This window comes from Prionailurus bengalensis, chromosome C2, assembly GCF_016509475.1.
Source record: "Prionailurus bengalensis isolate Pbe53 chromosome C2, Fcat_Pben_1.1_paternal_pri, whole genome shotgun sequence".
In the NCBI taxonomy this organism is placed as follows: Eukaryota; Metazoa; Chordata; class Mammalia; order Carnivora; family Felidae; genus Prionailurus; species Prionailurus bengalensis.
In genome coordinates, this window is record NC_057350.1 from 3,741,198 (window position 1) to 3,759,499 (window position 18,302).

At 56.8% G+C, this 18,302-nt stretch overlaps 2 protein-coding genes across 3 annotated transcripts in view; one reads left to right on the forward strand and one right to left on the reverse strand.

The window, feature by feature from the left end:
* Positions 1 to 6,657: 6,657 nt before the first annotated feature.
* TFF3 (trefoil factor 3) lies at positions 6,658 to 9,912 on the forward strand. The gene is made up of 3 exons (XM_043593544.1): positions 6,658 to 6,802; positions 8,378 to 8,524; positions 9,686 to 9,912. The coding sequence occupies exons 1-3, from the start codon at positions 6,721 to 6,723 to the stop codon at positions 9,697 to 9,699; spliced, it is 243 nt and encodes an 80-aa protein (XP_043449479.1). The 5' UTR covers positions 6,658 to 6,720; the 3' UTR covers positions 9,700 to 9,912.
* Positions 9,913 to 17,224: 7,312 nt separating this feature from the next.
* Positions 17,225 to 18,302, reverse strand: part of ABCG1 (ATP binding cassette subfamily G member 1) — a 67,612-nt gene continuing 66,534 nt past the window's right edge. For both annotated transcript variants that reach the window (XM_043593541.1, XM_043593540.1), the window contains exon 16: positions 17,225 to 18,278. In XM_043593541.1, the coding sequence (XP_043449476.1) occupies positions 18,080 to 18,278 (199 nt within the window). In that variant the 3' untranslated portion in view covers positions 17,225 to 18,079. The remainder of the gene's footprint in view (positions 18,279 to 18,302) is intronic.

Below are 18,302 nucleotides of genomic sequence, written 5' to 3' on the forward strand. Positions count from 1 at the left end.
CGCGAGATCGTGACCTGGCTGAAGTCGGACGCTTAACCGACTGCGCCACCCAGGCGCCCCTAATCAAATGCTTTTAAAGCACTCATTGGAATGATCACATTTTTAATTTTCACTTTCTTTAACTAATGTGGTGAATTGCATTGATTGATTATTTGATGTTAACCCTGCTTTGTTTTCATTAGATAAACCCTTCTCATCCGTGGTGTGTTACTGTTTTTGTATGTTTCTGGTTCAGCTTGCTAATATTTTGTTAATATTCCTGATCTATGTTCATGATGGTCTGTCAGGGTTTGGTATTAGGTATATGTTGTCCCATAAAATGAGTTGGGAAATGGCCCTTCCTCATCTTTTTTCTAAGTTTGTCTAAGAAGGGAGCTTGCTGATAGAATCAAACAGTGAAACTACCTGAACCTGAAATTTACTTCGCAGAAAGGTTTTTTGATAGGAACTTCAAAATTTTCCAGAGAAATAAGGCTATTTAGATTTTTTACTTATTCTTGTGTCCACTTGATAAATTGTGTTTTTCAAGGAATTTGTCCGTTTTATCTGAGTCATCAAATTTGTTGGTGTAGATATTAATTAATATGAATATTATTCTGAACATAACCTGATTTTCCTTTTAATGTCTGTAGGACTATAGTGATAGCCCATTTTCATTTCCGATATTAGTAATTTGTGTTCTCTGTCATTTTTTTCTTGATCGGTCTAATTAGAAACACATCGAGGGGCGTCTGGGTGGCTCAGTCGGTTAAGCTTCCGACTTTGGCTCAGGTCACGATCTTGCAGTTCGTGGGTTCGAGCCCCGTGTCAGGCTCCATGCTGTCAGCGTGGAACCTGCTTGGGTTTTGGGATTCTCTCTCTCTCTTTCTCTCTGTCTCTGGCTCTCTCAAAAATAAATAAATAAACTTAAAGAAATGTATTGTTTTTTTAACCTTTTCAAAAACCCAGGGCTGTTCATTTTTTTTCTCGTCTGTTTTTTTTTTTTCTTTTTTATTTCTGTTAGACCTTGTGATACTGTCCCAGAGGCTTTGTTTATTTCTAACCCCTTTTGCCCTCTGTTCTTCCACCGTGTGAGGCGGAAACATCTGTGAGCAAGAAAGCACCGTCTGTGAACCAAGAAGACAGCCCCAGCAGAAGGCGATCGTGCTGGTGCCATGACCCTGGACCTCCAGGCTCCAGAGCCATGAGAAATCAGCACTGTTAATAAGCTACCCCGTCCACGGGCTTCTGTTACGGCAGCCTGAGCACACTAAGGGCCGGACGCGCACCCTCGTCTCCACACGCAAGTTGCCCATCAGCACACAGCACGTATGTCAGAACACGGCGGAGCCTGACACACTCATGTTTGATCACACAGCTCGTGTGGTTTCCGAGCTTTGCCGAGTGCCTGTTCCTGTGCTCCATCAAAGTCCACGGACTCGAAAATGGCCACCACCCAGTGCGGGGGCTGGTGGGTGGCCCTCTCGGCAGGTGGCCCTCACCCCATTGGCTTAGGACGACCAATCCCTGTTCACAAGTCTTCTCCCGGCATAATCATTACTAGTGCCCTGCATGCTCTGAGAAGCGTCCCAGTTTGGACAAGTCATGACACGGTCACCGCCCTAAAGGGTCTCCCCTGGCCTCGAGGCGGGTGGAGGCTGGCCCGGCTTTGACCAGGATGTGGGGCTCTTGCAGCCGCCCTCCCGCTGGTGTTGTCTTAGCCTCCCCTGAGACGAGGAAGTTAGAACAAAGCCTCCATGGGGATTATTTGGGTGAGGTGCGGAGCGCAGGAAAGGATTCTGCAAACATCAGTGATTGATTACGAAGGGCCGGTGATTCACAGAGACCAGCAATGGAATGTGCACAGGGAGGGCGGAGGCAGGCCCGGGACACTGTGGAGGCACAGGCCTATGGTCGGACAGGGTCTCAGGTGCAGGGGCGCCAAGTGCCAGGCGGAGGTCCCCGGAAGCCCAGCCAGGGTGGGTAAGTGGAGGGACCCGGGCCCGGGTCTTTTAACTGTGTTCTTCCCTCCCCTTTGGGAGAAAATTTCCAGTGAAGGTAGATCTCAGAGCCAGATGCGCCGAGCCCTGGGGCTGCCATAGCAGAGGCCATCACACTAGGTGGTTCTGGCCACGGCGGGAAGTCTGCAATCCAGGCGGTACCAGCCGTGCTCCCTCCCGAGGCACTGGGGGAGGGTCCTTCCTGCCTCCTCCAGCCCTGGTGGCTGCACGCTGCCCTTGGCATTCTTGTTCTTAGCTGCATCACCTCAGCCCCCGCCTCCGTGGTCACCTGCTGTCTCCCGGCGTGTCTGTGTTTCTCTTCTTACAGGGACACCAGTCATAGTGGATGAAGGGTCACCCTGCTCCCGTCTGACCTCATCTCAACTTAAATAATTACACGCGCAATAACCCAATTCCAAATACGGCCACGCTCTGAGCTTCCAGGAAGGGTATGAATCTGGGGAGGATGCTATCCATCCTGGCACTCTTGGAAGTCACTTAGTGACAATGATTTGATTCACAGGCAAATCTGAAGCCCGAGAGCACAGGGGCTTGTCCGGCTCGGCTGGCAGGGGACCATCTTCCGCCCTTCCCCGGCTGTCCTCCTGGGACGCGGCTCAGAGCAGCGCTGAGGGCTGGCTTGCACCAGGTGCCAGCCGGGGGCACATCCGCGTCCCGGTGTCCGTGCGCTGCCAGAGCCTTGGCTTCCTGTTGGAGCCCATCCAGCGGCTCAAGAAAGGCCCATCCGGGTCTGAAAGGAGGGGCTGTCAAGGAGGGGCCTGGCGCCCCAGGCACATCTGCCTCCCGGCTCTTAGTTCTGTTTATTCCTGACTTATCTCTGTTCCTTTGGGTGTCCTGGTCATCGGCTAACTCATGGCTGGGAAGCTTCCTTGTCGTAACAGCACCTGGGGTTGATGCAATAGCTCAAACCCAGAGGCGCTCCAGGGTGAGGGGTGCTGTGGCTGAAACCGCCAGCTGTAGACTTTGGGCTAAACATTGGTTTCTCCAAAACACCCCGGGTTTGTCCCATGCGCCTGCATGTAGCAGGACAGACAGTGACCCAGTCAGTGTTGGGAGCAGGAGACTCTAGGTCTTTGAGGGGCATCCTAGGGCTCCTGGCTTCTGTTCTGACTCACCAGGACCCTCTGTCCTCTCCCCCTCCCCCTCCAGAGTTGTGGGGAGACTCATCTGCACAGCTCCACTCCCCCGATTTGTCCTCCGAGTAAACCACGCCAAAGACGGGAGCCTCCAGGAAGGGTCTGGAAGTCTCTCTCCAGGAAGCAGGAGGAAACTCTGTGCAGGACACAGAGGGAGGTGCCCACACCCAAGGCAGCTGTGGAACGGTATGACAGCCGGTGGATAGGACTCTCCCCAGGGAGGTGTGTGATCCCAGGGGCGAACCCAAGCACCCCGATTAACAGGACTGCGGGTCCACCCCTCCGTCTGGCTCTCTGTTGGCTGGAGGAACCAGGAGGGACGGTGCTAGTGAGCTGAGAGGTAGCCCGGAGCATGTAAGCCTGGGAGGCCACGTTGATTCTGTGTTTGTGTGGGTTAGCAGTGCCTGTCTGGAGCGCCCTGTGACCCTCACCCATCTGGGAGCTCCTATTCACTCTCAAAACCCAGTTCAGATCGCTCTCCCAGGGAGAAGCTTCCGCAGTGTATCACAATGCACGTGTCAAGGCTTACTCTCCCCCGTGGACTGTGGGCTGTGGGCTCTGGGGCCAGGGGTGCTGCCCGGGGTCCAGAGGCTCCAACGTTAGCAGGCCACGCACCTTGCCCTTGATCCACGGTCAGTCCACGCCCGTGACATATACATGCCAGTGGCCATGCACTCCGCAGGTGGGAAGGTTGCAGCCCCAGCGCTCAGCGCCAGACGGCTTGCTTCTGGACCCGTCCAGGAGACCCGTCCAAGACACCAGAGCACAGGGCCCAGGGAAGGTAGGGGAGGGATCCCAGGACAGTGCAGGCAGAGATAAGGCTTCAGAGCAGGAGGAAGGAGAGAGATTCCAGCAGGTGCCAGGATGTGCTCACCCTGGGTTCAGGGACGCCCTCGGCAGCCACCTGTCAGGGTGTGGCTGGCGACCAGCTCTGGCCCTGGTTTTCGTTCACTCCTAGAAGTTGAACCACCTCCCTCCCCCTGCCCCGAACGGGGATGCTGGGGTAAGGCAGCGAGCCCTTGAGCTCTGGAAGGCAGGGCAGGCTCTTTGGATCCCATTCTCTGCCCCTGGGTCGAGGGTTCCCTAGCACCGAGGAAAGGAACACACAGGAATTCCCTCCCCACAAACATTTACCCGACGCTCCAGTGCCCCTGTGCCAGTTCAAGCTCACTGTCCTCTCACCCAGCTGTGCTCCTGCTGCACGCCCCACCCCCCCACCCCGGCCAGACCACAGCTGACTTTGTATCACATCTGGGGTCCACGAGCCCAGACCCCCGGCCTCTGCACTTGCCGTGCCACACCTGCTGATCACCGTGTGTCCCCAGGTGCCTGGCTTAGCTCTGCATTACCTAAGTGTGCAACCCTGTGGAGGAGGTGCTACGGGACAGGCTGGGAAACCGAGGCACAAGTGGTAAAGTGACTCAGGACCAAATGTCTCACCCTCTCATCATAACTACCACATGGCCCGGTCTCCCCACGGAGGACTCTTCAAGGACAGGGATTTGTCACTCATCCCAAGCCCCAGGCTCTGTCCACGTGAACTGAGTTAGACTGAAAGCAAAACACCAGCTGTTTTTTGGCAGTGGTGGTGGTTCTGGGCACTGGCTGCAATCTGAGGGGTCTTCCCGAGCTGGGGGGAGGCAGGGGACCAGCTCCCACATGGCTCCAGCTCCCCCGGTGATTCTAAATGCAGTCGGGTGGAGGCCAAGGCGCTCTGACAGTTCAAATAGGTGTTCCCTCTAAGCCCGTTTCTGGGGTGTTTGCATCTTCCTGGAACCTGGCTCAGCTCCACGATGACGCCGGGCCTGGGGGTACTGTGGGGGCAGGAAGGCAGCGGTCTGGCCAGAAAAGGCTCCCAGGGATTTTCTCTATGATGACCATTAATGTAAATATTTATTTGTTATTTTGAGAGAGAGAAAGAGAGAGACAGAGTGCAAGCAGGGGAGGGGCAGAGAGAAAGGGAGACAGAATCCCAAGCAGGCTCCAGGCTCCGAGTGGTCAGCACAGAGCCCAACACTGGGTTTGAACCCATGAACTGTGAGATCATGGCCTGAGCCGAAGTCGGGTGCTTAACCGACTGAGCCACCCGGGCGGGCGCCCCATATGATGATATTTAATAACAAAGACCATGCCATCTGTTAGCTTGGGTGCACGCTCGCCTTCTGGGAACAAAGCAAGCTCTGAAAACAACACAGACCTTGCTCTGTCTTCAGCCTGCCCTTGTCTTGGAAGGAACGGGAAACCAGACGGTGAGCCTCGCCTCGGGTCCGTTTCTCATGGGCTGGCTGCACAAGGTGGACCCCAGGCCTGTGCCAGCGTGTGCACGGTCAGGCCCCGTCAGTCACCGGGTGGAGAACAGCTCTGTGAACAAACTCCGGGGTGGCCCAGGTCTCCCTCCGACCCCACCCCCCTACCTCGGGGGCTGAGGCGACCAGCCAGGTGCACCTGCTCCGGGTCCAAGACAACTCCCGGAATCGCAGGTCTACGAGAGTAACCCCTGACAGGCACCTTACACTGTGAGCCATAGTTCATTCCTCCGGAAAATGGGTATATTTTTTCCCCACCTTGTTTTGATAGGCTATTATAAAATAATCTCCTTTATTTAAAAAAAAAAAGCAAGCTGAGCAAAGGTATCCAGTAAGTTCTCATTTGGCTTAAAAATGTGCTTAGATCTAGAGAGAGCATTTCTGGAAAAATACCTAAGAAAGTGTTAAACCGATGCCTCTAGACAGGAGAGGGCTTTTTTGTATCGTGTGATTTTTATTTATTTATTTTTAGTTTATTTCTTTAGAGACAGAGAGAGAGCAGGGGAGGGGCACAGAGAAGGGGGGAGGGAGAGAATCCTGAGCAGGCTCTGTGCTATCAGCACAGAACCCGCCACCGGGCTCGACCTTACGAACCGTGAGATCGCGACCTGAGCCCAGATCAAAGAGTCTGACGCTTAATCGACTGAGCCACCAGGCGCCCCTGCATGGTCTGATTTTTCAAACTTACTGCGTGCATTCTGTTTTTATCAAAAGATTACAGTTGATTACATTAAATGTTATCACGATAGCGAATTCGTTTATTTAACACGTTTATTAAAGTGTAGTTAATGGTAGAAATAAGTCTTACCGGGAACAATACAAAAAGAAAGGGTGGAAATTTCAAGAGTTTCGAAGGAGAGACGACCCCCGTGCGCACAGTGCTGACTCGCTGACTTTTCAAGCACCTGAGGGTCTCGGATTAAGTGGCCTGGGCGCTGTGGCCACGGAGGTGCCGAGCCTTCATCCTGGCCTCCAGGCCGGGCTAATCCCGGGTCCCGGTAGAGGACTGTAACCTGGAGCCTGGAGCCTGACCTCCCGGCTTGCTTGCTGCCACAGCGGTGGGGTGGACTTGCTCTCTCCCCCGCAGGAAGACGGGCCGCTGGGGGACTTCACAGTCCCGTGCAGGCAGAAGCAGGTGCAGCCGGAGCCAGAGGGAAGGGCCGTCCCCAAACAAACAGAAGGCAGAGCCCTTGTACAAACACAGGGGTATAAATGAGTCTGCTCGGCCGAAGCGGCACGTCCTCTGAGCGGTCGGGTCCCCAGAGCCCGCCCGTGACCATGGAGGCCAGAGTGCTCTGGCTGCTGGCATTGGTCCTGGCCTTGGGGTCCTCCAGCTTGGCTGACGAGTATGTGGGCCTGTGTGAGTACCGTTCTGACTTCGCTCTGTAGGAAGGAGGGGCCAGGAGGCGGCGGGGGGGGGGGGACATAGGAGGAGGAGAAGAGACGCTAGGTCCAGGCTCGGGGTGTGGGGGGGGGGCTTTCTGGGGGCTAGAGGAAAGTGATCAAGCCCCCACATTGATTTATAATTGCCATTTACCAGACACGCATGTTCCTTCCCAATAGCCCTACAAACTGGGTCTTGCTGTTTACAGACAAGGTAGCTGAGGCTCAGAAAGTTAGTAACTGGCTGCAGGCACCCCCTCCCCGCCAGTGTTGAAACCGGGATTAGAACCCAGGTCTGCCTGGCCGGCCGGCCACCCCACCGCCTTCTTGGCTGCAGGTTTCTGAGCGACGGTGTAGGTCTTCACGCACCGTTCTGGCGCACTTGCAAGGCAGAAAGGAAAGACCGAGGAACACGGATCCCTGAAGAGCATTTTCAGCACCCGGTTTTCACTTGGCCGTGGCGTTGTCCCTGCAGGTGGGGGGAGGGCGGCTGTCCCACCCACCCAGCTTTGAAGAAATTAGGGTGTGGCTATTATCAGGGGCCAAAGGCAGTGGTTCCCAAACGTGGCGCCTGTCAGAGTCACCAGGACAGCTTTGCGACCCCTACAGCCCAGGAGGTGCCCTTCATGCCCCAGTGCCTCTGGGATCCCAGTGTGAGCAAATCTGGCTGGGGAAACCAGCGGGTTGAGGCATTACCGCCTGGCACGATAGAGTGGGACTTTAGACACTTCACGTGGTTCTGTTTTCCTAAGGAAAATCCCATTAGGCAATGAGGCCGACTTTACGGAACTTGAATTTTTTTTCAATGTTTATGTATTTTTGAAGGAGAGAGAGTGTACAAGTGGGGGGAGGGGCAGAGAGCGAGGGAGGCACAGAATCCGTAGCAGCTCCAGGCTCTGAGCTGTCGGCACAGAGCCCGATGTGGGGCCTGAAATCACAAACCATGAGATCATGACCTAAGCTGAAGTCTGACGCTTAACCAACCGAGCCACCCAGGCGTCCCAGATTTTGCAGAACTTTAGACACTATAGGCTTGCTTCAACGAGTATTGAGGACAGAAGCATGTCCCAGGAGGACGTCGTGACCAGCCAAGTGCCTGGGGGACAGGGGGACGCAGGAAAGAAATGGAAAATAGCATGCGCTGTGGTTTTCTGCACTGAACATGCATCTTCTCTTGCACTATTCATTTTTTTTAAGGGGCCAGTTTGTGTTGATAACACAGTGAAGGGGAATTTGTTTCGGGGTTCAGGAGCCCCCAGATTCCCACGGGTTCCTGCCAGCTGGAGGGACCCGAGGCCCATGGACTTCCCGACAAGGCTCCAGGGGCACACGAGGGAGGGGGGCGCCCTGGCAGAGGCCAGAGTCCCCACAGAGCACACAGAAGTGTGCGTGGGAGGAGGGTGCTCCTCGAGCCGATGTTGGGGTGCGGGTGGGGTCACGTGCTTCGAACCCAGAGGCTGGGGGGGGGTTGCAAACTTGCCAAATGAAGGCAGCAGCCAACACCCCGGGCCGGCAAGGGCTCCGGCCGCTGACCGGGCTTTGTTTGGGACAGCGGAGAACCTGTGTGCCGTGCCGGCCAAGAACAGGGTGGACTGTGGCTACCCCGAGATCAGCCCCGAGCAGTGTGTCAACAGGGGCTGCTGCTTTGACTCCAGCATCCCCGAGGTGCCTTGGTGCTTCAAGCCTCTGCAGGACACAGGTGAGAGGCCCCGCGAACCCTGTGTCCCTCCCGGGCCCCCCTGGGAAGCCTCCAGATCCCCAGGAAGCCGCGCGCACCCGGACGGGACGGCCAGCACCGTGACTGTCCATCGGGGAGGGGGCCTCAGCCAGAGGCGTCGTGCACAGGGAGGTCAGCTGCCAGGGGCCGTCCCCTGCCGTCGCTTTGCTCGGCGGTTTGTGCAAACTATGAAAGCAGTCGTTTCAAAAAGGTGCTCAAAGTCAAGGCACTGTGTCCAGGGAACTAGTTTAAAAACCATCCTGGAGAGAAGTGGAAAACACACGGGTTTGGGAAGTTGGGCCGACATTCGAGGCCTCGCTCGGCAAACAAAGCATCGTCATCTGTGACGCGCTCCCGGCAGACGGCAGATGGTGGCAGCACCGGGCACGGAGCCCTGGCGCCTGTCCACGCCCCGCGACCTTCCCCGCCCTGCCCCCACCGCGATGCACCCCTCCCTCCCTCGGTGTGCAGCGGGGTGCGGGACGGCCGCCCTGGGGAACCCCACGTCGGCCGCGAGCCAGGTGTCTGTGCACGTGGGTGGTTCGTAGCCTGGCTCCCCGGTCCCACCTCGAATCTTGGGCGTGAGGTCTGCTGTGAACCCCCTGGAAGTCCAAGTGCCAGCTCATCTTCTGAGAAGGGCACGGGCTCCACCTTCCCGGAGCCAGCACTCGCCCTGTGTCCCCCCACCCTGTAAGCAGGGTGTGGGCCCGCAAGCCAGCCTCCTGAGCAATGATGGGGCCCTGCCCACGGCCCTGGGGCTTCCTGCCCCTTCCCGGCAAATCGGGGCAGAGGCCCAGATACAGCTCTGGGACCAGGAAGGAGCTGCCCGTTGCCTCTCTGCTGGCTGTTGCCCTACTTTGGGGCCCCTCAGTGGGGGCGGTGGGGGGGCTACACCCTTTCCTTTGGGCGCTGGTGCGGGCCTTGAGATAATGCCATCTCATTCATCATCTGCCTGAACCCCTTGTTCTGGGGGGACACGTGCTATTCTCCACGAGGCCGGACCCTCAACACTTCTCCAGGGACTGGGGGAGAATGCAGCCCAAGGCGCTGACCTTGGAGGCTGTCTTGACCTTGAGAAGCAGGGCACCTGGTGGGTGGAGCCAAGGTTGGTGGTGGTGATGCAAGTCTGCGCTTTGTTTCCAGAATGCACATTTTGAAGCGATGCCCACCGGCCCCGGACACCCTGGAATGAGACCTTCCGTGCTCCGGGGGACCCTGCCTGCGTCCTCTGCAGCGGTGGCCTCTCCTCCCTGCTTTTCTCCCACCCTGCTCCTGGCAAGCCCTTCCGCTGAAAGCTGATGCCTGGGGCCTGATGGCTTGACGAATAAAGATCCTGTGCTCAGCATGAGGGCTGCGCCTCATTCCCGAGACTCTTCCCGTGCTGTTGAGTTTTATTTCTGCCAAGTGCATTTCCTTTCTCAGCCTCTCCCAGACGGCGGGGGGTGGGGGGTGGCAGGAGGGTGTGATGGCATCTCCGCCCCGGGGCCTCCCCAGGCCCCGAAAGGCGGCCCCTAAGGAGACGCCCCGCCCCTTGCGTGAGGATGTCACAGGCCCCAGGCCAAGCCCTGACACGACAGGGAGCCCGAACGGCCTTCTCAGCGGCCACCACCTTTCAGAAAAGATGTTGCAAATGTAAGTTTCAAAACAAACAAACAAACAAACAAAGATCATTAGTGTCTTTCTTGGGGAAGAGAGCAAGCCAATAAAGCCATGTTCCAAACTGGCACTTTTCTGTACTTATTTGCAGGTCAAGTTTAACACCTGTGACACCTCGGGCGGCTTTCTTTTTCCGTTTTCTTCTGAAAATGGCTGCAGCTCTGTAAGGGAGCGAGTCTCACCATGACGATCCCGTCTCAAGTCCTCACGGGGTCCTAATGATGCCTAGACGCAGAGCACCCCACCCGCCCCCTCTCCTCCTGGGACGGGTGGCTCCCCGCGGACTGTCCCCCCCATCCCCCCCGCGAGGCGGGTTTCCAAGGTGGAAGCCAAGCGCGCAGCTCGGGGAGATGGGCCGCCTGGTCCGAGCCACCCTCCCACTGGAGAAGAGACCCCGGTTTCCATCAAAACGACAAGCTCTGTTTCTGGGCCGTTGGGGCCAGGCCCCCAGAGCTGACTCTATCCCTGGAAGGGACATACGGTTGCCCTTGTCTCACAGATAAGGAAACATTAGGAGAAAGACTTAAAAAGCCCCAGCCAGTGGCTTCTGCTGAGAGGGGACCACGTCAGGACGCCCAGGCCTCTGAAACCAAAGCTCTGTGTGTTCCTCGTAAAGCCCAGCAGCTACTCCTGCCAGGCCGAGGGAGGGAACCTTTCCAGAAGCATCTCCGACCAAGCAGCACGTGCAAAGTGCAGCTTCCTCTCCTGGGGACGCTGCTACTCAGAGCTGTTCTCGCCCGGACACGCCCCTGGTTCTGCCTTTGTGTCCCTTTCTCCTCACAGACCGAGCCTGGCCTTTGAGACCAGGCCGGATCTTAGCTGGAGGGGTTCAGGGGTCACCCCGGCCCCTGGGCCTTGGCCTCAGGCCATGGCGATGACCGTTGGCCATGGTCCTGGTGACCGGGCTGTGCCACACAGCCTGCTGGGTGAGGGGAGGGCCACGTCCTGGCCAGTGATAAGGGACAGCCCCCCCCCACCACGGAGGCACGAGGACCCCCAGACCTCGGTACCCTGCCCTTCCTGGATGCACTGTGGCCCAGCGGCCATCACCCTTCAGAGACAGTGCTGTCACCACCCACAGTGTCGTCACTCGCTGGCCAGATCAGAGCTACCGCTTCTCCTTCTGAGCCCTGGACACCCCGGTCCTGCCCACTACCCCCACCCCCCAGGCAACGTCTTCTGTCCTGTTGTCTTGGAAGACCCCCAGTCTTGACAGGGTCTTCCCGGGGAACTCGGAGAGACCCCAGGCCAGACTCACACACGGAAACAACCTTCACACCCAGCACAGGGGCCTCCTTCCAGAGACCTCGCTGCTTAACAGAACCATCTGGAGGAGGGGGACTTGAGTGTTTCATCCTGGGGCTCACAGGTCTTTCCTGAACCTTCCCTCTGTTGTTCCCACAGTGGGCGCAGGGGGTTCCTCACGCAAGACAGGCTTTGGACTGTCTGCTCCATGCTCCCTGGGGGTCCCGGGCAGTGTGAATGCTACCCACCCCCCCAAAGCCAACAGCTTCGTGAATAGTTCAAAGAATGGATGCAGATGATGGAGACATCTGAGAGGCTTCCGGAAACCTCAGAGGCCAGGCCATTAGATCAGGCTTGAGGGTGGGCTCAGCCTCGGCCCCAGCCCCGGCCAGCCAGGCAGAGAAGCTGGTCACCTCCATCAGTGTCAGGCGGACACCCAACAGCGAGAGCAAAGTGGGTTGTTGGGTGGGCGGGGTCTCCAGGTCAGAGATTTGGACGCTGACCCAAGGTTCAAGATTCTTCCTCTCTCCAGCCTGTGTCAAAAACGAAGTGAACAAGCAAAACCTGTAGCTCACCTGTCCCCACAAAGCCTCTGGGCCAAAAAGGCCACAGACGTCTGGGGACCCTGCCAGGCCACTTTAAAAAAAAAAAAAAGACTCCACTAAAAATATCATTTATCTTGATGGCTGAGTTTTAGGGCAACCTTCCAATTTTGTGCCTCTCCCGTTCTGAGCCCATGGAGGCCATGATATTCTCATGCACAAGTTCACAGAGCACCAAGAACCGGCCAGACCGCCGACCGCCTTGGAGGGAGATACCCCCAGCCGCCGCTCAATCCATCCACCTGGTCCGAGCCCCCAGGGCCCACCGGCTCCCTCTTCAGGTCACCACGAGTACTGCGGCTTCCTACCCATCGCGGCTGCCACCCTACCTTTCTCCCCTTCTAGAAAAGATGTATTAAGATCCCCGATCTCTCCGCTACACCTACCTCCTGCCGGCACCTCTTGAGCAAAACCCCATTTCTTTGAACACCCTCAAAACTGCATAACACACGCCTAAGTCCTATAGTTAATCCTTCCTAACACCTTCTTACCGAGATGCCCCATAATGTGCTGTGTTCCTGTGGTTTTTGGCAGGAGGACGTCGTCAAGACACAGGCTGAAGGCTTGGTGGGGTGACGGGGGCGTAGGGACACATGGTCTCAACCCGTGGTCCTCAGTGGGGCCTTCACGGCCATAGGGGATGTTTGGAGATCTGTGGGCATGTCTCTTAGTGCCATATGAATGGGGGGAGGGGCTGCTGGCATCGAGTGGGCACAAAGCCAGATATGGGGGGTCTGCAGTGTGCTGGGGGGTACTGTGGACGGCCAGTGTCCTGTTGGACGCTCAGGCAGCCACAGACCTGTTTGTAATGGTTGGAGACTAGAAGTAGGTTAAAATCCTAACACAGGGGCGCGTCGGGGGCTCAGCCGGTCAAGCGTCTGACTCTTGATCTCTGCTCAGATCATGACCTCACGGTTTAGAGGTTCAAGCCCCATATCGGGCTCTGCGCTGACAGTGTGGAGCCTGCTTGGGATTCTCTCGCTCCCTCTCTCTCTGCCCCTCCCCCACTCACTCTGTCTCTCTCAAAATGAAAATAATAATAATAATAATAAATGAAATGAATAGGGGTGCCTGGGTGGCTCAGTCCGTTAAGCATCCAACTCTTAGTTTCAGCCCGGGTCATGATCTCACGGTCTATGAGTTCGAGCCCCACGTCAGGCTCTGCGCTGAGAGCACAGAGCCTGCCTGAGATTCTCTCCCTCCCTCTCCCCCTGCCCCTCCTCTGCTCTCTCTGTCTCTCAAAATAAAGTAACTTAAAAGTATTTTTTTAAGTCAATAAATGAAATAAAATAAAATCCTAAAAGCAAAGTTGTTGTCAAGTTTGGATACACCAGATTTCCCAGGAATGCAAGGGAAGGCTTCTGCGTGGTTCGGAGCTTTGGCCGAGTGGGTCATTCCCGACACGCCATCACCAGGGACAGTGCCCCACGTGCCTTGTGACTTGTCCACCCTGGGGCTGCCTGCATCCCCGGTGCCTCGATGGCTTGCATCACTCGTAACAAGGGGGGGGGGGGTGGTGCGGGGGCGAGCCCCCGCCCTCACCTCTGTCTCCTCCTCCAGCTCCGGCAAGCACAGCTACACAAACATGTAGCATTATCGCCCCATCATTACTTCCCCTTTACTTCTCATTTTTTCTAGGGCAGGCTGCATGTTTATTTCTTTTAAACTCTGTGTGTAGGCAGGTTATTAAGTTATTAAGTATAAAATTATTAGGTATAACTTCAGTTCAGGAGATCAAAAGGGGGTCTTATGAAATCCTTGCTGTAAAGAAGGGGGCTGTGCTGGGATGAGACTCCCCACCTCCCAGGGAGGCCTCTTGCCGCTTCTTGCCGGGGTCCCCAGCAAGACAGCCCCAGGAGACCCCTGCCTCCCCTGCCTCTCTTCGTTCCCGTATTTTCAATCTGAAACCCGGGTCATGGCTTTTGAACTTAAAAAACCCAAAGGCTGACAAATGTGTTCTCTGGTTCCCCAGGACAACCTCCCTAAAGCCCCCTCCCCCTCGTCCCCAGTTCAGATGAGGGAGGGTCACCAGGCCCACAGAAGCGTGGATAACATGACCTTGGCTCCCACCTGCCCGGTACCCTGCACCTTTACTTCCCATTCAGGGGCCGTGCTCCCTCTTTCCAAAACAATCCATTTCTCCCCAGTATCCCCGCAGCTATGGAGGCCGAGTGGGTAAAACCTGGGGTCGTGAACCCCCAGCCCATACTGCTGAGCCCAGCCCCGCCCAAAGCGCATTGCTGGGGCCCAGGAGCAGGCATCTGGGAAGGGGTGGGGGGGGTCTGTGCCCCTCCAGGGCTGTGATGGAGCCTGGTGAAAACCCTAAACCCCATGGTCTGTTTCTCGCTCACCCCCTGGTCCCTTCCTCTGTCCCCACTAAAGGATCAAGGGGTTCAGTTCCAACTCCAGGAGATCTTGGCTGACCTGACCTGCATGTCAAAGTGTGTGCCCTTGAGGCCCAGGACTCCTGCAAGAATGACTGACACCCCCTCACGGCCCTGTGTACAAACCCACCTCCAGTCTCCACCAATTAAGGGGAAGCTTTATCTTTGCCAAAATTTCAAAGTTCCTCCTTCTCCTCCTGTGCTTGAGCCTAACCCAGGTGTGGCCCATGCCTCCACCTCCCACCCCTGGAGATCTCCTCTGTGCTGGGGGAGAGAACAGATTGGAGGGGAGGACGGTCTCAGGGAAGCACTTGGCACCCTGCCCCTCTCCCCCCACGGATGATGAAACAGCGGCCCAGCCTTCTTTAAGGCTCATTGCTGCCCCCGCTACGGTTCACATATTCCACTTCATTTAGCCCCACGGCAGCCCTGCGAGGTACAGATTATAAGTGAGCAAGTGGACGCACAGAGACGTTAGGCCGAGAGCCCAAGGTCACACAGCAGAGAGAGGGACCGGAGCCCAGAGTCTGGTTCCAGGGTCCGCAGACACTCCCCCAGCATCTCCAAGCTCTTTGAGTAGAGGAGAGGGGCTCCTTCTCAGTTCACGGCCAAGGCACTGGGTGGGGTAGTCCGTGGAGGAAAGGGGGGAAGAGGCAGATGGCTCCAGCAGTAGCAATGGCCGGATGGCTACTTTGCGTCCTGCCAGAGAGAGCTGGAGGCAGCCCCCCGACCTGCAGGCTGCCGAAGGGTCTTTGAGGGCATCCCAATGTCCTGGGACCCCACCCAGGTGCACGCTAGCCCAGCCCAGGGCAAGCTGGAGGGACAAGAGGAGCAGACATCTGGGGGACGTTTGCCGAAGCCACCCACCCCAGCCACCTGGGACTCACTGAGCAGTGCCCCCAGGACAGACCGACAAGGACCCCGCCCCCTGGTGGAAGCCAGGACCCCGCAAGCCCCCCAGCTCACTGGGCTGGAGAACCCGGACCCAGTTTACCCGCAAGTTCCTGGGTGGGGGCAACAGAGAAAAATCAGGTCGCTGTTTTGCACAAGGAGTTTTGGGGTGAAGGTGAGTTATGTGTTCGCTACACATCTTCTGCTGCTGCCCCAAGTCTGCAGCTGCCTCCCGCATTCCCAGGAGCCGTGGGGAGGCCAGCCCGGGCAGGAGGCGGCATCCGGACAGGGGCCTGGCTCCCCGAAGTGCTCCGTGTGTGCACAGGGCAGGGTGGCCTCTGTCGGCTGGGGTGTCTTTCCCCTTTGCCCCGGGTCTGACCGTCTCCAGGCGCCGCCCCACCGCGGCCGATGCCCAGAGAGGTTGTGGACGTGGAAACTAGGCCAGACCGAGCACCTGGCGTCAGATGGCGACTGAGCACACGAGACTTGCAAACCCACTGAATGCTCCCGAACCAGCCATGAGGCGGGGGGCGTCTCCACCTCCTTGGCAGAGGAGGAAACAGACACGGAGCCAGTTAGTAATTTGGTCGGGAGTTTGCAGCCAGCAAGGCCGGGCTGTGAGGACATCCCTACGGCAGGAGGCCTTCTAGAAGAGCGTGGTTGGATTACAGCACCTGCCGTGCATAGGCCGTTCTGGTCTGTTCCCAGCCACAGCAGTGTCTGTCTCCTGACAGTGGCTGAAGAAATTAAATAGTTCCTGTGTTTCAACCTTGTGTAGAGGCCCCGCGGTAATCTGCTAGGTTTAAAAATGAAACACCCAAATCCAGACAAACCAAATGGGAGCGATTTCCTCTAATTACTTGCTTGCCAGGAGCCAAAGGTCCCCTCCCCCCAAGCCCAGTTCTGCCCCTGAGTCCTACGGGGTCCGCGGAGGTCTCCAAGGGGTGCAGAATCTTCCTGGGGACTTTTAAACAACAACATTCTTGGCTGGGGACAGCCGGTGTTGATAGAGCGCCCAGAGAGCATTAACCAGTTTTAAAATTGGGGGCTAGAAAGTGCTACAGTGTGGGCCGGAAACTCTTTTTCCCTTTTCCCCAAACTGCAGTGAGAAATCATATATTTATTCTTACTTTACTGATGCGGAAGTTGAGAGAAATTTACCCGAGGACCCAGCCTTGCTGAGGTTCAAAGCTGGGACGTGCTGACTGCTCTTGTGGGGGCTACACGGACCCGATCACCCCCACAGCCTCATCAGGCTCCCTGGGCACTCAGCTGACACCGGGACCCCCACATGGTGCCCCATAAGCCTCCTACCTGCTGGCCAGAGCTCCTCCGAAATTCACACCCACCGTGGCCATTAAACCTGATTATTATCTCCGGTGATGTGTACCTGCCTTCCCCACCTCTTGAGTTTAAGTACAGCTGGGCACTAAAACTGTGGCTTTAAGGGACGCCCGGGTGGCTCAGTCGGGTAAGCATCTGACTCCTATTGCGATCTCACAGTTTGTGGGTTCGAGCCCTGCGCTGGGCTCCGTGCTGACAGCGTGGAGTCTGCTTGGGATTCTCTCTCCCTCTCTCTGCCCCTCCCCCGCTTGCCCTCTCTGTCTCTGTCTCTGTCTCAAAAATAAATGAATAAACTTAAACAAAAAAAAATTTTTTAAGTCTTTTTTTTTTTAATTTTTTTTTTAACATTTATTTATTTTTGAGACAGAGAGAGGCAGAGCATGAACGGGGGAGGGTCAGAGAGAGAGGGAGACACAGAATCTGAAACAGGCTCCAGGCTCCGAGCAGTCAGCACAGAGCCCGACGCGGGGCTCGAACTCACGGACCGCGAGATCGTGACCTGAGCCGAAGTCGGACGCTTAACCGACTGAGCCACCCAGGCGCCCCACAAAAATTTTTTTGAACCAGTGCGGCTTCAACATTTATTTGGTAACGGTTCTTTCTGCGTAGGCTGCATCGCTCTGGATCGTCCCGGGATATGTTGGCTTTTCACTGGAATTCACACTCTCTTCTATGGATCTTCAAACGTTCAATGGCACGCAGAGGAAGGTTTTTGTTTCACACTTAGACATGAGGGTCAGACTGGGGACAGACTCCGCGGGGAAACCCCGAGAGGGAGGGGGTCAGGCGTCGCCGGGAGTCTCAGAACTGCTGCGGGTCTGGCACCTCTGAACGCAGACAGGGAAGGCAAGAAAGGGGGTGGGCAGGGCCTCAGACCATGGCCAAGTTCAGACGAGGTGTCCTAGCGAGCCAAAGTGCCCCTTACAAGAATCCTTTCTGGGGGCAAGAAGGGCCCGGCACCGGCGCCGTGTTGCATCGTAAGGGGCATCGGCTGGGGGAGTTCGTCCACCTCTGCCGGATTTTCTCGGACGGACTTCTGGACGGCGTGTGGCCCAGGAATTGTCACAGAGGCTCCCTTTTCGCTGTGCGTTTTCTCTGAGGCCCTTCCGGAACCTGGGCTGGAAATCCTCCCCTCGGACCGCCGGCCTTTAGGGCTGAAGAGGTGCGGTCGTGCCCTGGAAAGAGACATCCGTTGAGCTTCAAAGACCCCGTCGGCAAACTGGGGACAGCGGCCATGGCGACATCAGAGCGTGTTTGACAGCTGTGGCCCAAGACGCAGGCTGGGGAAAACCTGGAAAACCGGCACACCGTGGTCGGCCTTAGCGCCGTGGGGGGAGGCGGGGGTCTCAAACCTTCCTGAGCCGCTGTCAGTCCTTCTCGTGTGTGAGAGGCTACTTTTGAAGACGAAACGAGCTTTATGCTAATTGAAAGAAGCCGGACACCAAGACGGCAAGAGCATGACTGCATCTGTGTGACGTGCACAGAACAGGCGCATCCAGAGACAGGAGGCACGTTCGCGGCTGCCGGGGACGGGCTGCTGGTGGGTTTCTTCCGCAGGCGACGAAGGAGTTCGGAAACTGGCGACTGGCCACGGCTGCACGAGTCTGTGAGATCCTGGAAAGCAGTGAACCGTACACG